Source organism: Carica papaya, chromosome 3, assembly GCF_054855325.1.
Source record: "Carica papaya isolate Zhongbai chromosome 3, ASM5485532v1, whole genome shotgun sequence".
NCBI lineage: Eukaryota > Viridiplantae > Streptophyta > Magnoliopsida > Brassicales > Caricaceae > Carica > Carica papaya.
This window is the reverse complement of record NC_142311.1, coordinates 31,320,826-31,341,044: the sequence shown is the minus strand read 5'-3', so window position 1 is coordinate 31,341,044 and position 20,219 is coordinate 31,320,826. Positions and strand designations below refer to the sequence as shown.

Here is a 20,219-nt window from a genome sequence, read left to right as displayed (position 1 = left end):
ATACGTTGACACGGGAAGGCCACGTAGAATGGGCCACGGAGGCGATCCACGTGCGCGCGATCGGACGGCTGAGATCCGTTCCCGCGCGCACGGACGGCCCAGATCAAACGCATGCGTCGATGGCCCAGATTGCAAGCGTGCGAATGGTCCAGATTGAATCACACACGGACAGCCCAGATCGCATCGCGATGGACGGTCCAGATTCATTTCTAATTTAATCGCGATCGGACGGTCCAGATTAAATCGTGATGGACAGCTCAGATTAAAAGGGGAAGGTTATAAATAATCTCACCACACCCAACTCCAACCCTAGCCGCCAGAGCCCTCGCCGGAGAAGACAACCCAGCCACCGGAGGAACCAACCGCCGCCACCTGCCGCCGCACCGGAGCACTTTCCGGCTGCCAAACGAGGTAAATTTCTCCCCTTGGCTCGATTTTTGATGTTGAACCCACGTGTGGCCAAATCAGAGCCAAACCACTGGCCAATTAGCTAGAAAACACCGCCGAAGCCCAGCGGCGCCGCCGCGGGTTTCTTCAGTTTTTGCCTCCGATGAGGCCATTTCCGATTCCCGTTTGATGTAATTTTTACACCACTGTGACCATCGTCATTTCCTCTACAGGTTGACAGGAGTAAAACACCAAATCGCGACTTGTGCTGGAGGAGTCGTCGCACCCGAGAGCTCCGCCGTTGGTAAGTCTTAGTTTTTTGTGTTTTTTCAGCCCGCCGAGGGCCTTACATGTGTTTTCTCGCAGAAACTAGTGCTAGTTTAGCTGAATTCGGCCGGAAATGGTCGAAAACAACCAATCCGAGGCAGATCGCCGCCGTGCTGGAAGTCTGAAATTGGCTGAATAGGCCCTGGGTCTGATTTGGAGTTTTTTGGGGACATGTACAGGTACCAGAAGTGTGTTTCAGCTTACAAAAAAATTCAGGGAATCTAGGGACTGCCCGTAGGTGAAGTGAGAACCCGATTTTAGACTCCAAAACAAGTAAGTATCTCTCACCCTATTTCCTATCACGGTATTAAAGTCTAATAAATGATAAAACAGTATTTTTATGAATTCATGGATATGTATAATTAATTAAGGTTGCTAATGGAGCTCAAATCTGATATATTTTTGGTCAGTTCCTGTTTGATTTATTTTACAGTCTAAATACAGTGTAGTATCTAATTTGTTCATTTTGTGGCTTCGTATGCATGATTCACTGTTTAATTTATTATGGTTTAATTATTGTGAACCCGATGTTATGTTTGCCTTGTTTGGTGTTCGTTACTAGTTTACGTACTCATGTTTGATTGGGTAATTGAGACTAAGAACAAATAGGAATGTGATTGAGTTGATAAATAGATAGGTTAACAGCCTCACTAGACATCCTGAGAGATGGTGGATGGACCGGGTCCATAGGGGACCCTACCGGGAACGTTGTCTCTCATACCGGACGGGGTATGGAGACTTTAAATATTTTGGCGCTCATACCGGACGGGGTACGAGGACGGTCCGCTTCACCCTCATACCAGACAGAGTATTGAGGTTTATTGTTTTGGCGCCCATACCGGACGGGGTATGGGGACGACCCTGGAATTAAGTTGTTAACATGAATGGTTCACGTGTAGCAGGAACCCCTATGGATCCCTATGGATACTGGTAGGCTGGTAAAAGATGAAATTTGTTGCGTGATGGTTGAAATATTAAAAGTATGACATGTGTTATGTTACAGAGTGCGTATGATTTCATGATATTATAATGTTATTATTTTCATAAGTTGTTTTCATGAATCTCACCAAGGTAAGTGGACAATAAAAGGGTTTTATTATTGATAAATGAAATTGTTATAAATTATACTCCATTGGTCGTTTTTGTTTTCTACCAACCTTTATTTCTCTGACAGTGAGATAGTGTGACATCTTTACTGGGCTAGTGTAGCTCATTCCTTACTTGACCATTTCATATTAGGAGGACTTGGTTCCCGAGCCCGTTCCGCAGGAAGACGGCGAGTAGATGCCTAAAGATTTTATAGTTTTCCTTATAGTATTCATTTCTAGTATTTACTTTAGTTAGCTTATTGTTACATACGTTTAATTCGTTTTAGTTATTGTGTAAAGGATGTTAATCATAATATTTTATTTCGCTACCGCACTTACAATTTTATATATGCGTTTCTTTTTAATTTCCGGGGCTGTTACATAATAAATAAACTAACTTGAGTAAAACCAATTGAGTTCATTAAAAAATTAACTACTAATATTAATTAGGAAATTAAAAATTTATGTAATTGCATGTAACACCCAAAACTTTTTTTTTTATTATTAGAATTTTATTTGATTTTATTTTATTTTAATAATTAATTTATAAGGTTTTAATTTAATTTAATAGAAATAAAAATAATAATAATGATAAAATAGGGTAAAATTATTTTTGGGATTTAATTGAAAATGATTTTGGGAAAAATGGGTAAAAATTTAGATTATGAGGGTGTTTTTGAAAAAAAAAATTGAAAATCGGGGGTCAAAACGTAATTTTAAAAAATTGTACCACGTCAGCAGCCTCGGCCAACCAGGACACACCGCGTGGCAGGGTCACTGATGCGGGAAGTCACACGGGACAGAGACACATGTCTGATCGCACTGGAAGTCACGCGGGACGGAGACACATGGGTGATCCGCGTGCGCGCGATCGGACTATCCAGATCCGTTCCCGTGCGCACGGACGGCCCAGATCAAAAGCGCGCATGGACGACCTAGATCTCACGCATGCGGACGGCCTAGATCGCATCGCGATGGACAACCCATATTTATTCCCAATTTAATCGCGATCGGACGGCCCAGATTAAATCGTGATGGACGACTCATATTAAAAGGAAATGTTATAAATAACCTCACCCACACCCAAACCCAAACCGTAGCCGCCAGAGCCCTCGCTGGAGAAGACGACTCAGCCACCGGAGGAACCGGCCGCCGCCATCCGCCGCCGCACCGGAGGATTTTTCAGTCACCAAACGAGGTAAAATTTCTCTCATTGGCTCGGTTTTCGATGCTGAATCCATCTGTGGCCAAATCAGAGCCAAACCGTCAGCCAATTAGCCGAAAAATACCGCCGAAGCCCAGCATCACCGTCGCAGGTTCCCTCGATTTTTGCCTCCGATGAGGCCCTTCCCAGTTCACGTTCGATGTAATTTTTACACCACTGTGACCACCGTTCTTTTCTCTACAGGTTAACCGGAGCAAAACACCAAATCACAACTCGCGCTGGAGGAGCCGCCGCACCCGAGAGCTCTGCCACCGATAAGTCTAGGTTTTCTGTACTTTTTTGGCCCACTGAGGGCCTTATGAGTGTTTTATCACAGGAACCAATGCAAGTTTGGCCGAATCTGGCCAAAAACAGCCAGAAACGGCCAACCCGAGGCGGATCACCGTCGTGCCGAAATTATAAAATTGGTCGAATAGGCCCTGGGTCTTATTTTGGGTTTTCTGGGGACATGTACAGGTACCAAAAGTGTGTTTCAATTTTTGGTGAAAAATTTAGGGAATCTAGGGACTACCCGTAGGCACAGTAAAAAATCTATTTTAGACTCCGAAACAAATAAGGATTCCTCACCTTATTTCCTATCACGGCATTAAAGCTTAATAAATGATAAAATAATATTTTATGAATTTAATAGATATGCTAATGGGGCTCGAACCTTATGTATTTGTCGGTCTGTTCCTGTTTGATGTATTTTACAGTCTAAATGCAGTATAGTATTTGATTGTTTATTCTGTGATTTCATATGCATGAATCACTGTTTAATCTATTATAGTTTGAATTATTGTGAATCCGATGTTGTGTTGTCTTGTTTAGTGTGCGTTACTAGTTTACGTATTCATGTTGATTGGGTAATTGAGACTAAGAAAAATGAAAAAAGTATGTGAATTTATAAATGGATAAGTCGAAAGCCTCACTAGATATCCTGAGAGACGGTGGATGGACTAGGTCTATAGGGAACCCTACCGGGAATGTGGTCTCTCATATCGGACGGGGTATGGAGACTTTAAATATTTTGGTGCTCATATCGGACGGGGTATGGGGACGGCCCGCTTCACTCTCATACCGGACGGGGTATTGAGGTTTATTATTTTGGCGCCCATACAAGACAGAGTATGGGGACGACCCTAAAATTAAGTTGTTAACATGAATGGTTCACGTGTGGCGGGAACCCCTACGGATCCCCATGGATACTAGTAGGCTGATAAATTTGTTGCCTGATGATTGAAATACAAAAGTATGATATGTGTTATGTTACAGAGTGTGCATAATCTTATAATGTTTATAATGTTATTGTTTTCATAAGTTGTTTTCATGAATCTCACCGAGGTAAGTGGACAGTAAAGGGTTTTATTATTAATAAATAAATTTGTTATGAATTATGTTCCATTGGTCGTTTTTGTTTTCTAACAACCTTTACTACTGTGACAGTGAGATAGTGTGACATCTTTATTAGGCTAGTGTAACTCATTCCTTACTTAACCATTTCAGATCAGGAGGACTTGGTTCCCGAACCCGTTCCGCAAGAAGACAGCGAATAGAAGCTTAAAGATTTATTAGTTTTCCTTATAATATTCATTCATAGTATTTTCTTCAGTTAATTTATTCTTTCATATATTTAATACATTTTAATTATTGTACAAGGGATGTTAATCATAATCTATTTTATTTCGCTTCCGCACTTATAATAAATATATACATTTCATTTTAAATTTTTGGGGCCGTTACATTGCATTTTTTTTTAAAAAAAATACTTTGAACATATTTATTATCCAAGGATATAAAATATAAATTTATCCAAAAATTTATTCTATTAAATAAATTAAACAATTCACTACAATAATATAATATAATTTTCTATACTCAGTTTTATATATTTAGAATATTATACTATATTTATGGGATTAATATATAATAATTAGTTTTTTTATTCCAAAACATAATTAACTTAAAATTTAAAATATCGGATTTATTAATAGTTAGCGGTAATTATTATTTTAAATAAAATTGAAATATATGTGTAAACAATAATAGTTATTATATATTTTTAGAATAATAAAAAGTATAATTAGCTAGATCCAAATTTTATGTACTTATATAATTTAATATCAATCTTATTATATGGGTATGTAGATTAAAAAAAAAGCTACTCAAACAAAAAAAATATATACTAAGAAGAAAGAAGTAAGCCTGCTCGTATAATGATATAAAAGAATCATAGGTAATTTTTTTTAAATAATTATTATAAATATTGGCTTTTTTAATCTTTGGTACAAGTGTCATAACTTTATTGGTCAACGGTGAACACGCCATGCAATGAAGCCCACCTGACCGAGGACATGAGCAAAACTGGTATCAGACACCGTTTTTTTTTTTTTTGTATCTCATGATTCGGTGCTCCCCACTATCCGTATGACCCAATCATCATACCCCACGTCACCGATTACACATGAGGTTTGACTTTCTCCACGTGGCAGCTTGTAATTGGTAGAATAATGCATAAAACTGAAACTTTTGCACTGAATCATTACCCCAAAAAATTTGATTCGAATGGAGAAAAAAATTGACCTCTCTCTCTCTCTCCCCATTCAGAGAGTCAAAAAACATGACAAGAAAGGGAAACAGTCAGTAGAAAGTATCAGCATAAACAGATCCACTCTGTTTTTTTCTTTTTTAATTTTTCTATTGAATTTTTGCGCTTAACATGCTTCAAAAATCTTGAATCTGATTATCTACCTAACGATCTTCCACTTCATCTTCATCACTGCAACTTTCAATCCACAAAAAACCAGAGAAAAGCTTGTTTTATTTTTACTGTTTTCTTGCTTCTAGTTTTCTTTTTTGTGCATATATTTATATTTTCCTTCATTCTCTGTGGCACAGTTTGTGGGCAGCTTCAAATCATTACTCCTCTCTACTTTTGTCTTAAAAAAGCTAAGCTCCTCTTTAATTAGCGTATGCGCACACACATTCTCTTAATAATCTAATCAGCCTTTTTGATTTAGGGTTTCAGTGTTGCGTTCACTGGTTTAGCTGCGGTACTATACTTGAGCCTGTCATTTTCATGGTGGTGTTTGGATGGAAGGAAAATGCGGCTTGAAGGTGAGGCAATGTGATGGAAAATGAGTGTTTTGGTGGTCGTGGTGCTGTATAGAGGGAGACATGGGGTGCGTGTTTGGGAAAGAGGCATCGGCGAGGCTTGCGGAGAGAGGGAGAGAGCGAGAGGGAGATAGGAGGAAGAAGGAAGTGAATGATGCGGTTAGGGTTAACGCGGAGGGGGAGGTGAGGAACGGTGGCAATAAACAAAAGGAGGGAGAGGACGGGGAGGATGGAGGATGTGTGAGGCCCAGGGAAAGGGAGAAAGACAGGAGGCGGTCGTCAAGGCCAAATCCGCGTCTGAGCAATCCGCCAAAGAACGTGCACGGCGAGCAGGTGGCTGCCGGCTGGCCCTCTTGGCTCTCCGCCGTCGCTGGTGAAGCTATAAGTGGCTGGACGCCTCGCAGAGCAGACACCTTTGAGAAACTTGATAAGGTAAAAAGATTTATTATCTCTTTCCACTCTTCTTTGACAGAAATAGTTTTAGTGTCCTTTTGGAATTGGTTTCATAGTGTTGAACTGTCGAGAAAATGTAGGGAAGAAGAAACGCAACTGTTTTTCTTTTTGGTACTTTCTATAAGTAGCCATCTCTGCCCTGGTTAGGTAGTATGGTTATTGCTGAGAGAAACAAAGACTGCAGCATGTATATTAAATTACTGGATGAAAAATGTGTTGACTGATTTATAATTTCTGCATGATTTTTTACTAGATTGGGCAAGGAACGTATAGTAATGTGTACAAAGCTAGGGATACTTTGACAGGAAAAATTGTTGCATTGAAGAAGGTTCGATTCGACAATTTGGAGCCTGAGAGTGTTAAATTCATGGCCAGGGAGATCTTGATCTTGCGCCGCTTGGATCATCCTAATGTTGTTAAATTGGAAGGTTTGGTAACTTCAAGGATGTCATGTAGTTTGTACCTTGTATTTGAATACATGGAGCATGATTTGGCAGGACTTGCTGCAAGCCCAGGAATCAAGTTCACAGAGTCTCAGGTATTGTAATTGTTCTCTAGTTGTGCTCCTGTTTTCTCATTTTTTTCTTCTTCGGTTAATTTCCTTCCTTAGTGTTCTTACTTACCTTTTGATACCTTCATATTGCAGGTGAAATGTTATATGCACCAGCTATTATCAGGGCTTGAACACTGTCACAACCGCCATGTGCTGCATCGTGATATTAAGGGGTCGAATCTTCTTATAGACAATGGTGGTGTTCTTAAGATTGCTGATTTTGGGTTGGCTTCTTTCTTTGATCCTAATCACAAGCAGCCGATGACTAGTAGGGTGGTTACCCTATGGTATCGGCCCCCGGAGCTTCTTCTTGGCGCTACTGATTATGGCGTAGGTGTGGATCTTTGGAGTGCTGGTTGTATCCTAGCTGAGTTATTGGCTGGGAAGCCTATCATGCCAGGACGAACAGAGGTACCTCTCCAGAAGTTTCATTTGTTCAATAAAACCAAGCTTCTGATATCCCCCTCAACCTTTCTGTACATAGACCAAAGTAGTCCCTAAGCCAACCACCTTGAGAGTGGGATGGAGATCCTTGCATGGTTTGAAGGGTATGAATGACTGCATGCTTATACTAAAGGATTAGAAAATAAAAATGTTTAGTCAAAGGTTATCATCTCCTTTTTGGTTCCGGATTACATAATAGCCTTCATCAATCTTCAAGAATATTAAATCTAAATTAGTTTTCGATTTTAATTTCTTCTGTAAAATGGGAATTTACTTCTGAAAAAATATAGAATTTATAACCTTTAACGTATTAGCAAATATAGAGTTTTTAACAGATGTTTTCTTCATCATTTTAAGTTAAATACCAGTACTTAAAAAAGGCTCTGATTGTATGCTTGAAACTTTCTAAAATCAGTTCTTACAACCAAGAAAGCTTAAGTTGGTGGGTGAGGGGGTTGGGGGGGTGGGGTTCTGCCCCTGGATAGACATAAAACTATTTGATATTGTTTAGGATTGATGAATAATCTTGGATTTATTAACGTCCTGTGATGTTGCGGTCCTTAAAAATCATAATCTATGGGTCTTGTTTCCACTATACAACCCCTCACCCCCTCAGTCATCACTGCTTTCTTTTTAGACATCTTGTGCAGTTATTCTCTATCCAAAATAATGAAAGGTATGATCAGTATTTGCTTGCTCTTTCATCATATCTTTGATTGAGGGCTAAAAGATACTTATTAGTGAAATTTTAATATCTTGGATATAACTTCCATGGAATATTGGGTTTTGTTTTTCATGGCAGCTGCAGTAACACTTTTATCTTCTTCCAGATTTATTCATTCAATTTGTTGTCAGTACATTCCATGCAGTTCCTATAAAAAACTTCCTATCAAATTGGATTTATTGAGCAAAAACTGATAGAACTTTGCTGATATTGTCTTTCCCAGTTTCATACTTTGAGGTTCCCCTGCCAACGCAATAAGTTTCTTTTTTTTATCTACTTCATTTTCATAAGCACTTAGTCCTTTATTCCTTCGTATCATTATCTTGCTAATTAAGATTTTTTTTGAGAGAAGAAAGTGAAGATATTATTAAAAGGCCCCAAGGGGGTGCCACCCACTAAAAAGAATAATTACAGAGATTAGAGACCAGAAAATCTACAAAACTCCCAAATCCATGTCATCAAGCTATAAACGAAATATTTAGGGCGTGGAACTGGTGACCCAAAACAATCTAAGACGAATGATTTTGCCTCTGCTTGTCAATTTATCCGTGGTCAAAATTCTTTACCATGCTCCTCCCTAGATAAAAAATACTTGCTTATGGATTTTCTTCCAAGGGAACCTGAAGGCCTCAACATTTTGGTTACACAAATTCTTGCAAAAAGACCACCCAAAACTCCCCATTCTTGGTGAGATGCATCTGAGGTCTTCATCCTTTAGAGGGTCAATTTGGCATTTAGAAGAGCCATAAAATCCACTAACTCCTCAAACTCTAAATAGTTATGATTTCTAAAGAGTTGAATATTCTAAGCAACCTGGTTACCTAATTAACAAATCAGAAGATCATTCACCACTGCTTTTTGTCTGAACAAAGAGTAAATGTGAGGGAACCAACTTTTCAACATTCTCTTGTTGCACCACCCATCATCCCAAAGACCCACAGACTGTCCATTACCAACCCTCAAAACCACCATGTTCATGAATCAGTCCCAATCTCAGGCAATCAATCTCCACAAACTGCTACCATATGGGTGTCTATAAATGCCGGGCTTCCAATGCCTTCTTTTGCTAATTAAGATTTTGAAAGGATTTCTCGCTCAGAGACATATAAGAGGTCTAGAGCATATTTTTTGTAAAAGAAAGAGTTCAAGTGCTTTATAACAAAGCAATATTCAAGACTCTGATATCTGTGGGTTCAGAAAATTAAAGAGATTAGAACTATATTCATAATGTTTTACCAAACTATTTTGACATCAATAGTCTGCTTGCATGATTAGAGCTCATCCTGTTCCTAGAAACAAGATGTGGAGCAATTATGCTGGGTTGTTGGAATCTTCTAAACAAAGTTGTCCTCCATACAACTGTTGTGGATGCTACAAATTTTTTGGAATATAAAGTAGTTGTGGATGCAACCAATAGTATCTGTTTCTCCTATTATTTACCTACTGCTTTTACAGGTGGAACAATTGCACAAGATATTCAAACTATGTGGTTCTCCTTCTGAAGAATATTGGAAAAAGTCAAAGTTGCCACATGCAACCATATTTAAGCCCCAACAATCATACAAAAGATGTATAGTGGAGACTTTTAAAGATTTCCCCCCATCATCGCTGCCACTAATTGAGACTCTTCTTACAATTGATCCAGTTGAACGTCAAACTGCTACTGCTGCATTGAAGAGTGAAGTGAGCTTTGCTGCCTTTAAATGCATACTATGTTCTGTCTCTTTACTGTTTCTTTTATGTACTTTTACCTGGAAAACTGCTTTCTTCATTAGTCTACCTCTAGAACACTAGAAAGTTAGCTTTTTATACATATAACATTCTGTTTCTTGATGGTTGATGTGATTTTTCATCTATCAATATGAACATGAAATTCCATAACTAGGCCTAAGATGGGGCTTTTAACCTCATTTCTTGTTAGACAGTTATGGGATGGATCAAGGCCACTGGATATTATTGCATCTTTCAATGCAGTCTGAGAATTACTTTCATTGCTGAAGCTTCTAGTCACATTTTTACGCAAAGAAAGTTTTCCAAAAGCTGCTATATTTTGATTTCTTACATATACTTTTAAAACATTATTATAGTTTGGCTGAAAATGTCTTTGCATTTTAAAATGATTTTCATGGAAAAGAACTGCTGCATCTTTTGAAGGAGCATAAGCATGAAGAAGACCATAAGGCTGCTATAGTCTTGATGTTTGTTCTAGTTTCCATGTCGAGAACGAGGCCATAGTATTTGGCAATAAGGAATTTATTTTATCTTGTGGACTCACCAATTGTAGTTTGTATCTGAAATTTCTCCAAACTGTTTTCCTTGGAATATTTTTTGGAACTCATAGCAAATACAAAATATTCATTCACTGTTTATGGGTTCAAACTCGCTGAATGAGAACACTCAAGGTTGTTTTATTTGTTGTTATTGTTGTTTTTTTTCTTCTTAAAGGCTCCTAGCTCTGTTGGTTGAGCATGACCTATTAAATGGTGAATTGCTAGTGGATAGTGTTCCCTTTCCAAGACCAAGTTTAATGGTTTGGTTGGAAATAAATATTGATTTGAGTTCTGATTGACATGTAAATTATTTGAGAAAAGCTTTCATGTTGGTATTCCATAAACATTGATGTTGATATCTGGTGTTCTGATCCCTTTCTTGCAGTTCTTTACAACAAAGCCTTATGCCTGTGATCCCTCAAGTCTTCCAAACTATCCTCCCAGCAAGGAGATGGATGCTAAGCTAAGAGATGAAGAAGCTAGAAGGTGATCTCTCTAACACTGACAATGCTCTTTGAGAAGTTCAAGTCATGATTTTGGGGAAAAAAAAGAAACATGAACTGCATCAAAATAGATAGAAAATACATTGCAAACATTTTAGAACTTTCCATCTTCCAATCAATTTATAGTTTTATTTGGAACTCCTTCTAGTTAATCTGTTGCCCGACATATTTCTTTCTTCATGACTTAGGTTGAGAGCAGCTGGCAAAACTAATGCAGATGGGGTGAAGAAATCCCGTCCACGCGATCGAGCTGTGCGGGCAATCCCTGCTCCTGAAGCCAATGCCGAGCTTCAAGCAAATCTAGATGTATGTCAGATAAGTTGCTTTGATCTTGAGTTTTACTTTGTCCTCATTTTTTTATTCTCACTGGATGCATTTGCTGAAATGTGGTATACTCTACTTATTCTACTTTGACCCTTTCTATTTTCAGCCACATTTTTTGCTGTTTTTTAAGACCAAGAAAGATATTTCTCACTCATCTGAATATTCTATCACTGTCTAGAAATAAATAGATGCACGTGACCAATATAGGAATCATAACAGTGGTCGCTATATAGGCATTAATTTTCAACCAGCCAATTTGTTGTGGGAAACCTTAACCTACCATTCCCAAGTCTCCAAAAGTTTCTCATTCCGCAGAAACAAATGGAAAGTTTAGAAACCATACACCATGCATTCTTTTCCCTAATGGAAGAGTAAAAAGTGAAAGCTTACATTTTTAGAACTTGGTGGGAGGTTGAAGGTATTTCAACGGGTCTCTGAAAGTCAAATTCTCATAGGCCTCGGGTCTTAGGACATCCCAATGGCAAATACACTGTGCTGGCTACTATTAATATCTCTAAATGCAGAGGACTCATAGACTTCAAGCGTGTTTAGAGTTGTTCTTTCTTAGTCGATCTTGGTTTGGTGTGAGAAGGGAAAAAAAAGTGGAAAAGCTATGAAGTGTTTTAGTAATCGTGGAATCACTTGAAACTTTTTGTTTTAAGTTAAAATAAAAATGCTAATCAAACCGTGATTTTTTTAGGGCTTTAAGCTTGTATAGCTTAAAGCTGCATTGATAATTTCTTTTGACAAAATTATCTTTTTGACATTTAACAGATTTTCAGTTAATTTTTTAATTTAAGATTGTCTTTGGCAATGATTAAAAATCTGTGGCAAGTTTTTAGAGATTAAGAACGTGGCAGTTGTCCAGATCTGGTTATTAGTCCATTACATATATGATATACTCTTGAAAACCGTTTAAAATATCTTGCGCGCAAAATGTTGATATGTCGAAAGCAACTTTACAGCTGTCCCAAAAGGATTCCCACCTCCATCTATAAATTTTCAAATGATGTACAGTAGATGAGTTTTAATTGCCAGAACTGGTGTCAGCATTCTGGCACACGTCTAAACCAAGTAGCTGCGGTTGTATTAATTTATTTATAGTAGAATGTGTGGAAGTATGGGACGTAGATAGGCACCACATTATTTTTCTGATTTGAGCAATTAAGTCTGCTGCCTCTCTCTCTTATTGTGACTCTTCCCTATCTCTGTAGTGCATCTATCTATGAATTACAAACCATGTTGCAATTAGTTTCTGAAATTTTTAATTACAATTTGGTCCTAAACTCAAAATAATTTCAATTCGTTATTTATATATAATTCTAAATATTTTGATAGAAATTGTAGAAAATATTTTTATCTTGTGCATATTCTATTTTCAAAGAGTATATAAGTTACAACAACTGGAATTTTTTTTTGAAATAGTTATAACAATTGAGTATTAACCTTAATAATTTAATAAGAACAATAACTTTATTTTATTTAAACATTTAGATTATATTAACATTCATTGGGTAATAAGAAGATGCCAGCAATAATTAGTCTTTTGGATATTTTTTCTTTGTAGATTTGAGTCCTTATTCAATTTTAATAGAAGTTTTATGCTTTTTGAGTCATTTTTTATGTTACCCAAATGAGGTAGAAAAAATTTACCATCGATTCTATAGAGAAGCTTTATTAACTGTGAAATAATTTTATCAAGTCATGCCAAATTATAATGGAAAAAGAAAATTGAGACGCAATTGTAATATAACTAATAGTTTTAAAGAGTAGATTGATAATTTTTTCAAGAAAAAACTTCTATTGTTCTGTCTGATGTGGTTTGTTAATCATCTTTGATAATGGCAATTCATGCCTAATGACAGAGGCGGCGACTTATAACCCATGCAAATGCAAAGAGCAAGAGTGAGAAATTTCCTCCTCCACACCAAGATGGAACTCTGGGTTATCCTTTGGGTTCTTCACATCATATTGATCCAGCTTTTGATCCCCCTGATGTACCATTCAGTTCAACAAATTTTTCATATCCCAAAGCATCTATCCAGACTTGGTCTGGCCCGTTGGTAGACTCAGCTGCTGTGGGTGCTCCGAGGAGAAAGAAACACACGGCAGGTGATGAAAAATCATCCAAGAAGGAATCCGAGAAAGATAAGAGTTCTACTCGGATCTAGCAAAAGAGAGAGCATGTAATATAGCTTCTTGTTTTCTCGATACAATTCATGAGGCGGCAAAAGCTGCTGAGTCGGTGGTTCTTAGTTCCGAGCCGGGAAAGCCAGTTAAATTCCATTGAGAGGTAATATACCTTGTATTCATTATTCCTATTGTTATATATATTTTTTCTTTTTGGGTATTTTGACAAAGCTTATCCATTGTTGTACATGTTTCATTGCATCTTCCTGTGTCGAAGAACTCTACCAAGTCAGTGAAATTTCCGATAAACTAGTCCTGAAAATCCTGATATTTTTTTGATTCTCGTAGGTTATATTATGCTCACCTTGATCGTCAATGTTGGCATAGGTGCTCTTCTAAGTCTTCTTCTGTTTAAGTTGTTGCTGAGCTGTGTTTTTTCAATTTTTTGTAGTGTTCGTTTGTTGCGTTGTACGGTGATGATAATAGTAATAATACTCGCAAATAATTCCGTCCCAAAAAATTCACTACCCTGTAAACAAAGGATACTCGAAATGTCTCAAACACATACTTCCCTTTATAAAAAGCCCAAAAATCCATGTCAAACTTATTTTAATGATTTAGGGCATTGTCATTTTGGTTTATATACATTTTGTTTTTAATGGAGTTTAAAATATACAGTAACTAAAAATATTAACCTTAATAAAATTTAACAACAACAATCAATTCATTTTATATAAAAATTGCAGATAATAGTAAGGGACAAAATAAAATGTTAGCAATCACTATTTTTCGAAATTCTAATTTTGAGTTTTTAGATTGCTTTTATATATAACTTGAGTGAGACAAAAAGTTAACGGTGACGATTTGGCTAGGATATTGGGTTAACTCAAGTCAGTAAATTTCCCACTAAAACTCCTTGGCTGCCTCTAGGTGCTAGCATTAAAATGGTAATTCTGTGGGAATATTGATTAAAGATGGAACAGTGTGGTTGGCAAAGAGGAAACATTTAAATGAAGGGGAAATTTTCTGTTCTTTAGAGCCTAAAGCCAAGTTTGAGTTTGAAAGATAAGTTGTGTTGTGTGCCAGGTAAGGTGCGCTTTTGGCTCCTGTAGATGGGGGTGGGTTAGAAACAATTGAGTATTTATGGTTATATTCAATTCAAGGTGAGGAATGGTAGACGGATTATGCTTTAGGATTATATTTAAGTATCCTGTCAAATCCTTTTAAAAGGAATTTTCTACCATCATCAACTTCATTCATACGAGGATTGTTTGAATTCTTTGGAGATTATTGTTGGATTTCCTTTCTTGACAAGGTATACTTTTTGTTATTCAATTGGGTCTTCTCCAATACTCATAGTGCAGAAGCACTCTAATAAAATTTTGAGATTTGCTTTAGAAACAAGTCTCGGACCCGGGTGATAAGAAGATTTAGTGACGATTAAATATAATGTATTGCTACATTGTTTCAATTGAGGATCATTTGCTCAAAACCCTTGTACACTTTGGTCAAGTGTCATTTTATCTATATGATGAGGTTGATTTCTTCATCTTACAAATGTTTACTCTTTATTAAATAGGCAAATCTTTTTGCGGTACCATTATCCCTTTTCTTAAGGAAAAAATGCAAATTTCTAAGTTTTGAACATAATTCCAACCTCTGACTGTTTGTAAAAAAATCAATGAATTAGACACAAAATTATTTTTAGTTTGATAAAATTTTTATATCCTATATTATATAGCATTTGACATATAAAGAAAAGATTTTAATTTTAATACAAAATTACCACATGATAGATAATAAATTATATTTTTTTTTTAATTTTTAATTTTTATTATATTAAAAATTAAAATATATATATATATTTTTTATCCACTTAGCATCTGAAACAAAAATTTACGTAATTCATGTATCTAACTTAATGCCACATAATATATCAAAAGAGAGAATAAAAGAATAAAAAGTTGTTATTAAATCAACCCCTAATGCTTAATTTTCTAAATGTAACATGTAATGTACACCGTAATTATTAAATCACAAATATCTCGGTTAAAGAAATATATTTTATTACTAAAATTTTAGATTTATTTTAATTATTTGGGGCATTTTTATTTTCCATACGTGATTAAGATGGTCTATTGTGTAGTCTTAATCCCACGGCACGAATCGTTCAAAGTCACATGTTCATCTTTAATTATATTTATATTCGTAATATACACGCACGTATTAATGAATTGTTCAGAAAGTATTTAAATTTTACATATATTTTTAAGAAAATATTGTTTACAGTAGAAATTAATTGTCTCAAAATTTACTTATAAATTCATATTTAATTTATTCAGAAATTAATAAAAATTCAAATTAATTTTTATATTGCACCTAAATTTTATTATTGAATATATATTTGTGGTCAAGTAGTAATAATAATAATAATAAATTTATTAAATCATTTTTTTTCTTTGGTAAGGGGAGTAACCAAGTTAGTTTACATGCATTTAATTAGTTAGTTTAACTTAAATCAAATAAAAACCTGTAAAGTATATAGTCTCTCGCTGAGATATTTAGTTGAGAAATAAAATGACCCAAATTTTTAGCAAGTAATTTTCGATGATTACCATGTTTTGCTCGTTGGATGTAACCAATTAAAAGTATCCATAACAAAGTCACAGCCGCACTTGACGAACATATATGTATATACGTGTGTGTGTGTGTGTGTGTATGTATGTGTGTACATACATATATATATATACACACGCACGGAACGCAAACACTAGAGTTTGACAGCTCGAATAAAATAAGGACATGGGATTAAAATTTTCCATTTAAGACAACTTTCTAGTTTACCAAACACTCTAATCACAATAACAAGGTCAAAATTTCTGGCAGGTGGCATAAAATATTATTATTATTTCATTATTTTAATTTTTAGACCCAAAGGTAAACCATTGTTTTTTCTTGGACAAGATTGCTCTTGAATTTGTGGAATTTATTGTCCAAATCGAAAAACAATTACTACGAACTAATGGGTCCAATCGAATTGCAAAATGACATCTAAAGTTGATAACTTCATTTATTTTTTTAAAATTTGAAGAAAATGTAAAGTCTTTAAGAAAATTTAGAAACAAATTATATATATATGTAAGTGGCTAGAGGAGATGGGAGGATGATTGCGTGGATATATACAGAGAGAGGTAGAGAGAGAGATATACAAAATATATAGAGATCCATAACTTAAAAGGAAATAAAGTCATGAATTAAATTGAAAACGAAACAATAAAGCTTAGAATTTATATTTCTTATACAATAATTTAAAATCCTCAATAAGATTAGAGGAATAATCATTTTAAAAGAATAAACAAAATCAAGAAAACAAATAAAAAGGAATATGCTATGTAACGATCATGTAAATCCAAAAGAGAATATATAATAAGTTAAGTGCAGAAACGAAATAAAATGTTAAGGTTCACATTCCTTACACAATAATTTAAAAGTACTAAACAACATTACAGAATGAGTACTATGAAAAAAAACACGAGAAATAAGAAAAGTAATGGAAAATAGAAAGTATCTAGCATCTATTCGCAATCTTCTTGCGGATCGGACTCTGAAACTAGGTACTCTTGATCTAAAATTGTTAAATAAAGTATAAACTATACTATCCCACTAATGATATCACACTATATCACCGACAAAGAAGTAAATGTTAGTATAAAATCAAAACAACTAATGGAACACTAAATTTAGCAAATTCATTTATCAATCATAAAATTATTTACCGTTCACTTATCATAGCGGAATTTATAAAAACAACCTATAAAGATAATAATACCATACAAATTATAACTTCATGAACAATCAGCAACATAAAACATATCATAAATTCATATCCATTAACAATACACCAAATCATAACTGTTTCTCATTTCACCAGCCTACTAGTATCCATGGAGGTTCATAGGGGTGTCCCCACTACACGTGAACCATTTTCCTTAACAATATCAATTATAGGGTCATCCCCATACCCCGTCCAATATGAGTGTCAAAACATTAAACTTCAATACCCTGTCCAGTATGAGGGTGAAACGGGCAGTTCTCATACCCCGTCCGATATGAGCACCAAGTTACAAAGTCTGCATACCCCGTCTGGTATGAGACAACGTTCACGGTAGCGTTCCCTGTATACCCGATTCGTCCACCATCTCCCAAGATATCTAGTAAGGCTATCATTCTATCTGTTTATTTGATCACACCCATTTCCTGTTTTTCTTTAGTCTTCATTACTTAATCAAACATAATCACATAAATAAATAAACATACATCTGGTAATGCAATCATGTCTCAAATTCCAAATCAAATGATAGTCAGGTAAGGCAGTAATACATGCATTTAAATAATAAAATAGATAAATCAGATACTAACATACTTTTAGACTGTAAAATAAATCAATAGAGAACAATATCCGGTTCGGGCTTTATTAGCAATCCGTAATTAATTATGCACATTTATTTAATTTGTACAAAATACTGTATTATCATTTATTTAAACTTCAATTCTATGATAAGGAATAGGGTGAGGGGTCCTTACTCTATTTGACACCAAAAAGCTAAACGATTTACTGCGCCTACGGGCGATCCTTGACTTCCCTGAATTTTTCTATGGGAACTGAAATACGCTTATAATACCTACAAATGTTCCAAATAAACCCAAAATCAGTCCCAGAGCCCGCTCGACCAATTTTGAAAATCTGGCACGGTGGCTCCGTCGTGCTCTGGTGATGGCGCCGCTACCCGCGATGGCAGTTCACCTCGGGTTGACCATTTTCAGTCATTTTTGGCCGAATTCGGTCGATTTTGTATCGATTCCTGCGAGCACACACCCTAAAAGGCATCGGTGGACCGAAAAAATATGAAAAACTGAAACTCACCGACGGCGGGACTCTTCGGTGTGGCGACTCCTCCGGCTCACGTTACGGTTGGGTGTTTCGTTTTGATCAACTTATAGAGAAGAAAACAGTGATCACAACGGTAGAAAAATTACACGAAACGGGAATCGGGAAGGCCCTCATCAAAGGCGGTTTGTGAAATTCTCCACGACGGTGCCGCCGGGCTTCGTCGGTGTTTTTCGGCCAATTGGCCGGTTCTTTCACTTCGATTTGGCCATGGGTGGGCTTAAAATTGAATTTTGTGCAAAATAAGAAATTTTTACCTTTTTTGACGGTCGAAAAGGGTTCCGGTGCGACGACGGGTGGCAGCGGTCTGCTCCTTGGCGGCTGGGTTGTCTTCTCCGGCGAGAGGTTCTGGCTGGTAGGGTTAGGGCTTAGGTGCGGATGAGGTTATTTATATTCATCCGCTTTTGATCTGGATCGTCCATCGCGTTTGATCTGGACCGTCCGATCGCGATTAAATAGAAAGTGAATCTGGATCGTTCATCACGATCAATCTGGGCCGTCCATCGAGATTCACTTTGGGTCGTCCGTGCGCGCGGGAATGGACCTTAGCCGTTCGATCGCGCGCACGCGGATCGCTCACGTGGCTCCCCCCGCGTTAGTGTCTCTACCACTTGGTGCGTCCTGGTTGGTCGGGACTACTGACCGGGTGTCTGACGTGGTAATTTTTTTTAAAATTACATTTTGACCCTCAGTTTCTGATTTTTCTTTCAAAAATTCCTCCAAAACCTAATTTTTCACCCTTTTTTCTCAAAATTATTTTCAATTTAATCCTTAATCAATTTTACTCTATTTTTTCATTAAAATAAAATAAATAATTATATTTATTAATAAAAAATGAAAAAAAAAAGGTTTTGGTGGGTGTTATATGTTAAGCATTTTAGGACGACCTTCACTAGCTTCTGAAGGAATTCGGGTAGTGAACTATTCACAACCCTCTTGTTGATTGAGATCTGGGTCTTAGTCCTCTTGATCTGAAATAGTTAATAAAAGGGTGAGCTACACTAGTTCAGTAAGAATATCACACTACTCACCGATATAGAAACTGAAGGTAGGTAAAAATCATAAAAACAACCAATTGAACTCTTGATTTAAATAAATTCATTTATCATAAGTAAAAATCATTTATTGCATATATTTCCTGTTGTGAGGTTTCAAAAATCAACCTATAGAGATACAATAATTCAAATAACATTTCAATCTCAATTTCAAATGGGCAACATCAACTACTTTTCTTTTTTATTTTCCAATTAGTATCCCTGAGGACTCATAGGAATATCCTGTAACGGCTCCGAAAATTTAAAAGAAATAAATGTATTAAAAGTTTTAAGTGCGGAAGCGAAATAAAAATTCTGATTAACATCCCTTACACAATAACTAAAAACGTATTTAACGTATGAAAGAATAAACTAACTGAGGTAAATACTAGTAATGAATGCTATAAATAAAACTATGAAATCCTTATACGTCTACTCGCCGTCTTCCTGCGGGACGGGCTCGGGAACCAAATCCTCCTGATCTGAAATAGTTAAATAAGGAATGAGCTACACTAGCCCAGTAAAGACATCACACTATCTCACTGTCACAAAAGTAAAGATTTGTAGAAAACAAAAACGACCAATGGAGCATAACTTATAACAAACTCATTTATTAATAATAAAAATCTTTACTGTCCACTTACCTCGGTGAGATTCATGAAAATAACATATGAAAATAATAACATTATAACCATCATAAAATCATACACACTCTG

At 36.1% G+C, this 20,219-nt stretch overlaps 1 protein-coding gene across 1 annotated transcript; it reads left to right on the top strand.

The window, feature by feature from the left end:
* Positions 1 to 6,031: 6,031 nt before the first annotated feature.
* LOC110819923 (putative serine/threonine-protein kinase At1g54610) lies at positions 6,032 to 13,920 on the top strand. The gene is made up of 8 exons (XM_022049270.2): positions 6,032 to 6,552; positions 6,827 to 7,111; positions 7,220 to 7,537; positions 9,750 to 9,977; positions 10,950 to 11,050; positions 11,256 to 11,373; positions 13,257 to 13,684; positions 13,870 to 13,920. The coding sequence occupies exons 1-7, from the start codon at positions 6,184 to 6,186 to the stop codon at positions 13,560 to 13,562; spliced, it is 1,725 nt and encodes a 574-aa protein (XP_021904962.2). The 5' UTR covers positions 6,032 to 6,183; the 3' UTR covers positions 13,563 to 13,684; positions 13,870 to 13,920.
* The last annotated feature ends 6,299 nt before the right edge of the window (positions 13,921 to 20,219 follow it).

Excerpts from the sequence above, each read along its gene's own strand:
- LOC110819923 (XM_022049270.2), top strand. The coding sequence starts at position 6,184 with ATGGGGTGCGTGTTTGGGAAAGAGGCATCGGCGAGGCTTGCGGAGAGA. Across the intron at positions 6,553-6,826 it reads CCTTTGAGAAACTTGATAAG|ATTGGGCAAGGAACGTATAG; the intron begins GTAAAAAGATTT and ends ATTTTTTACTAG. Across the intron at positions 11,374-13,256 it reads AGCTTCAAGCAAATCTAGAT|AGGCGGCGACTTATAACCCA; the intron begins GTATGTCAGATA and ends GCCTAATGACAG.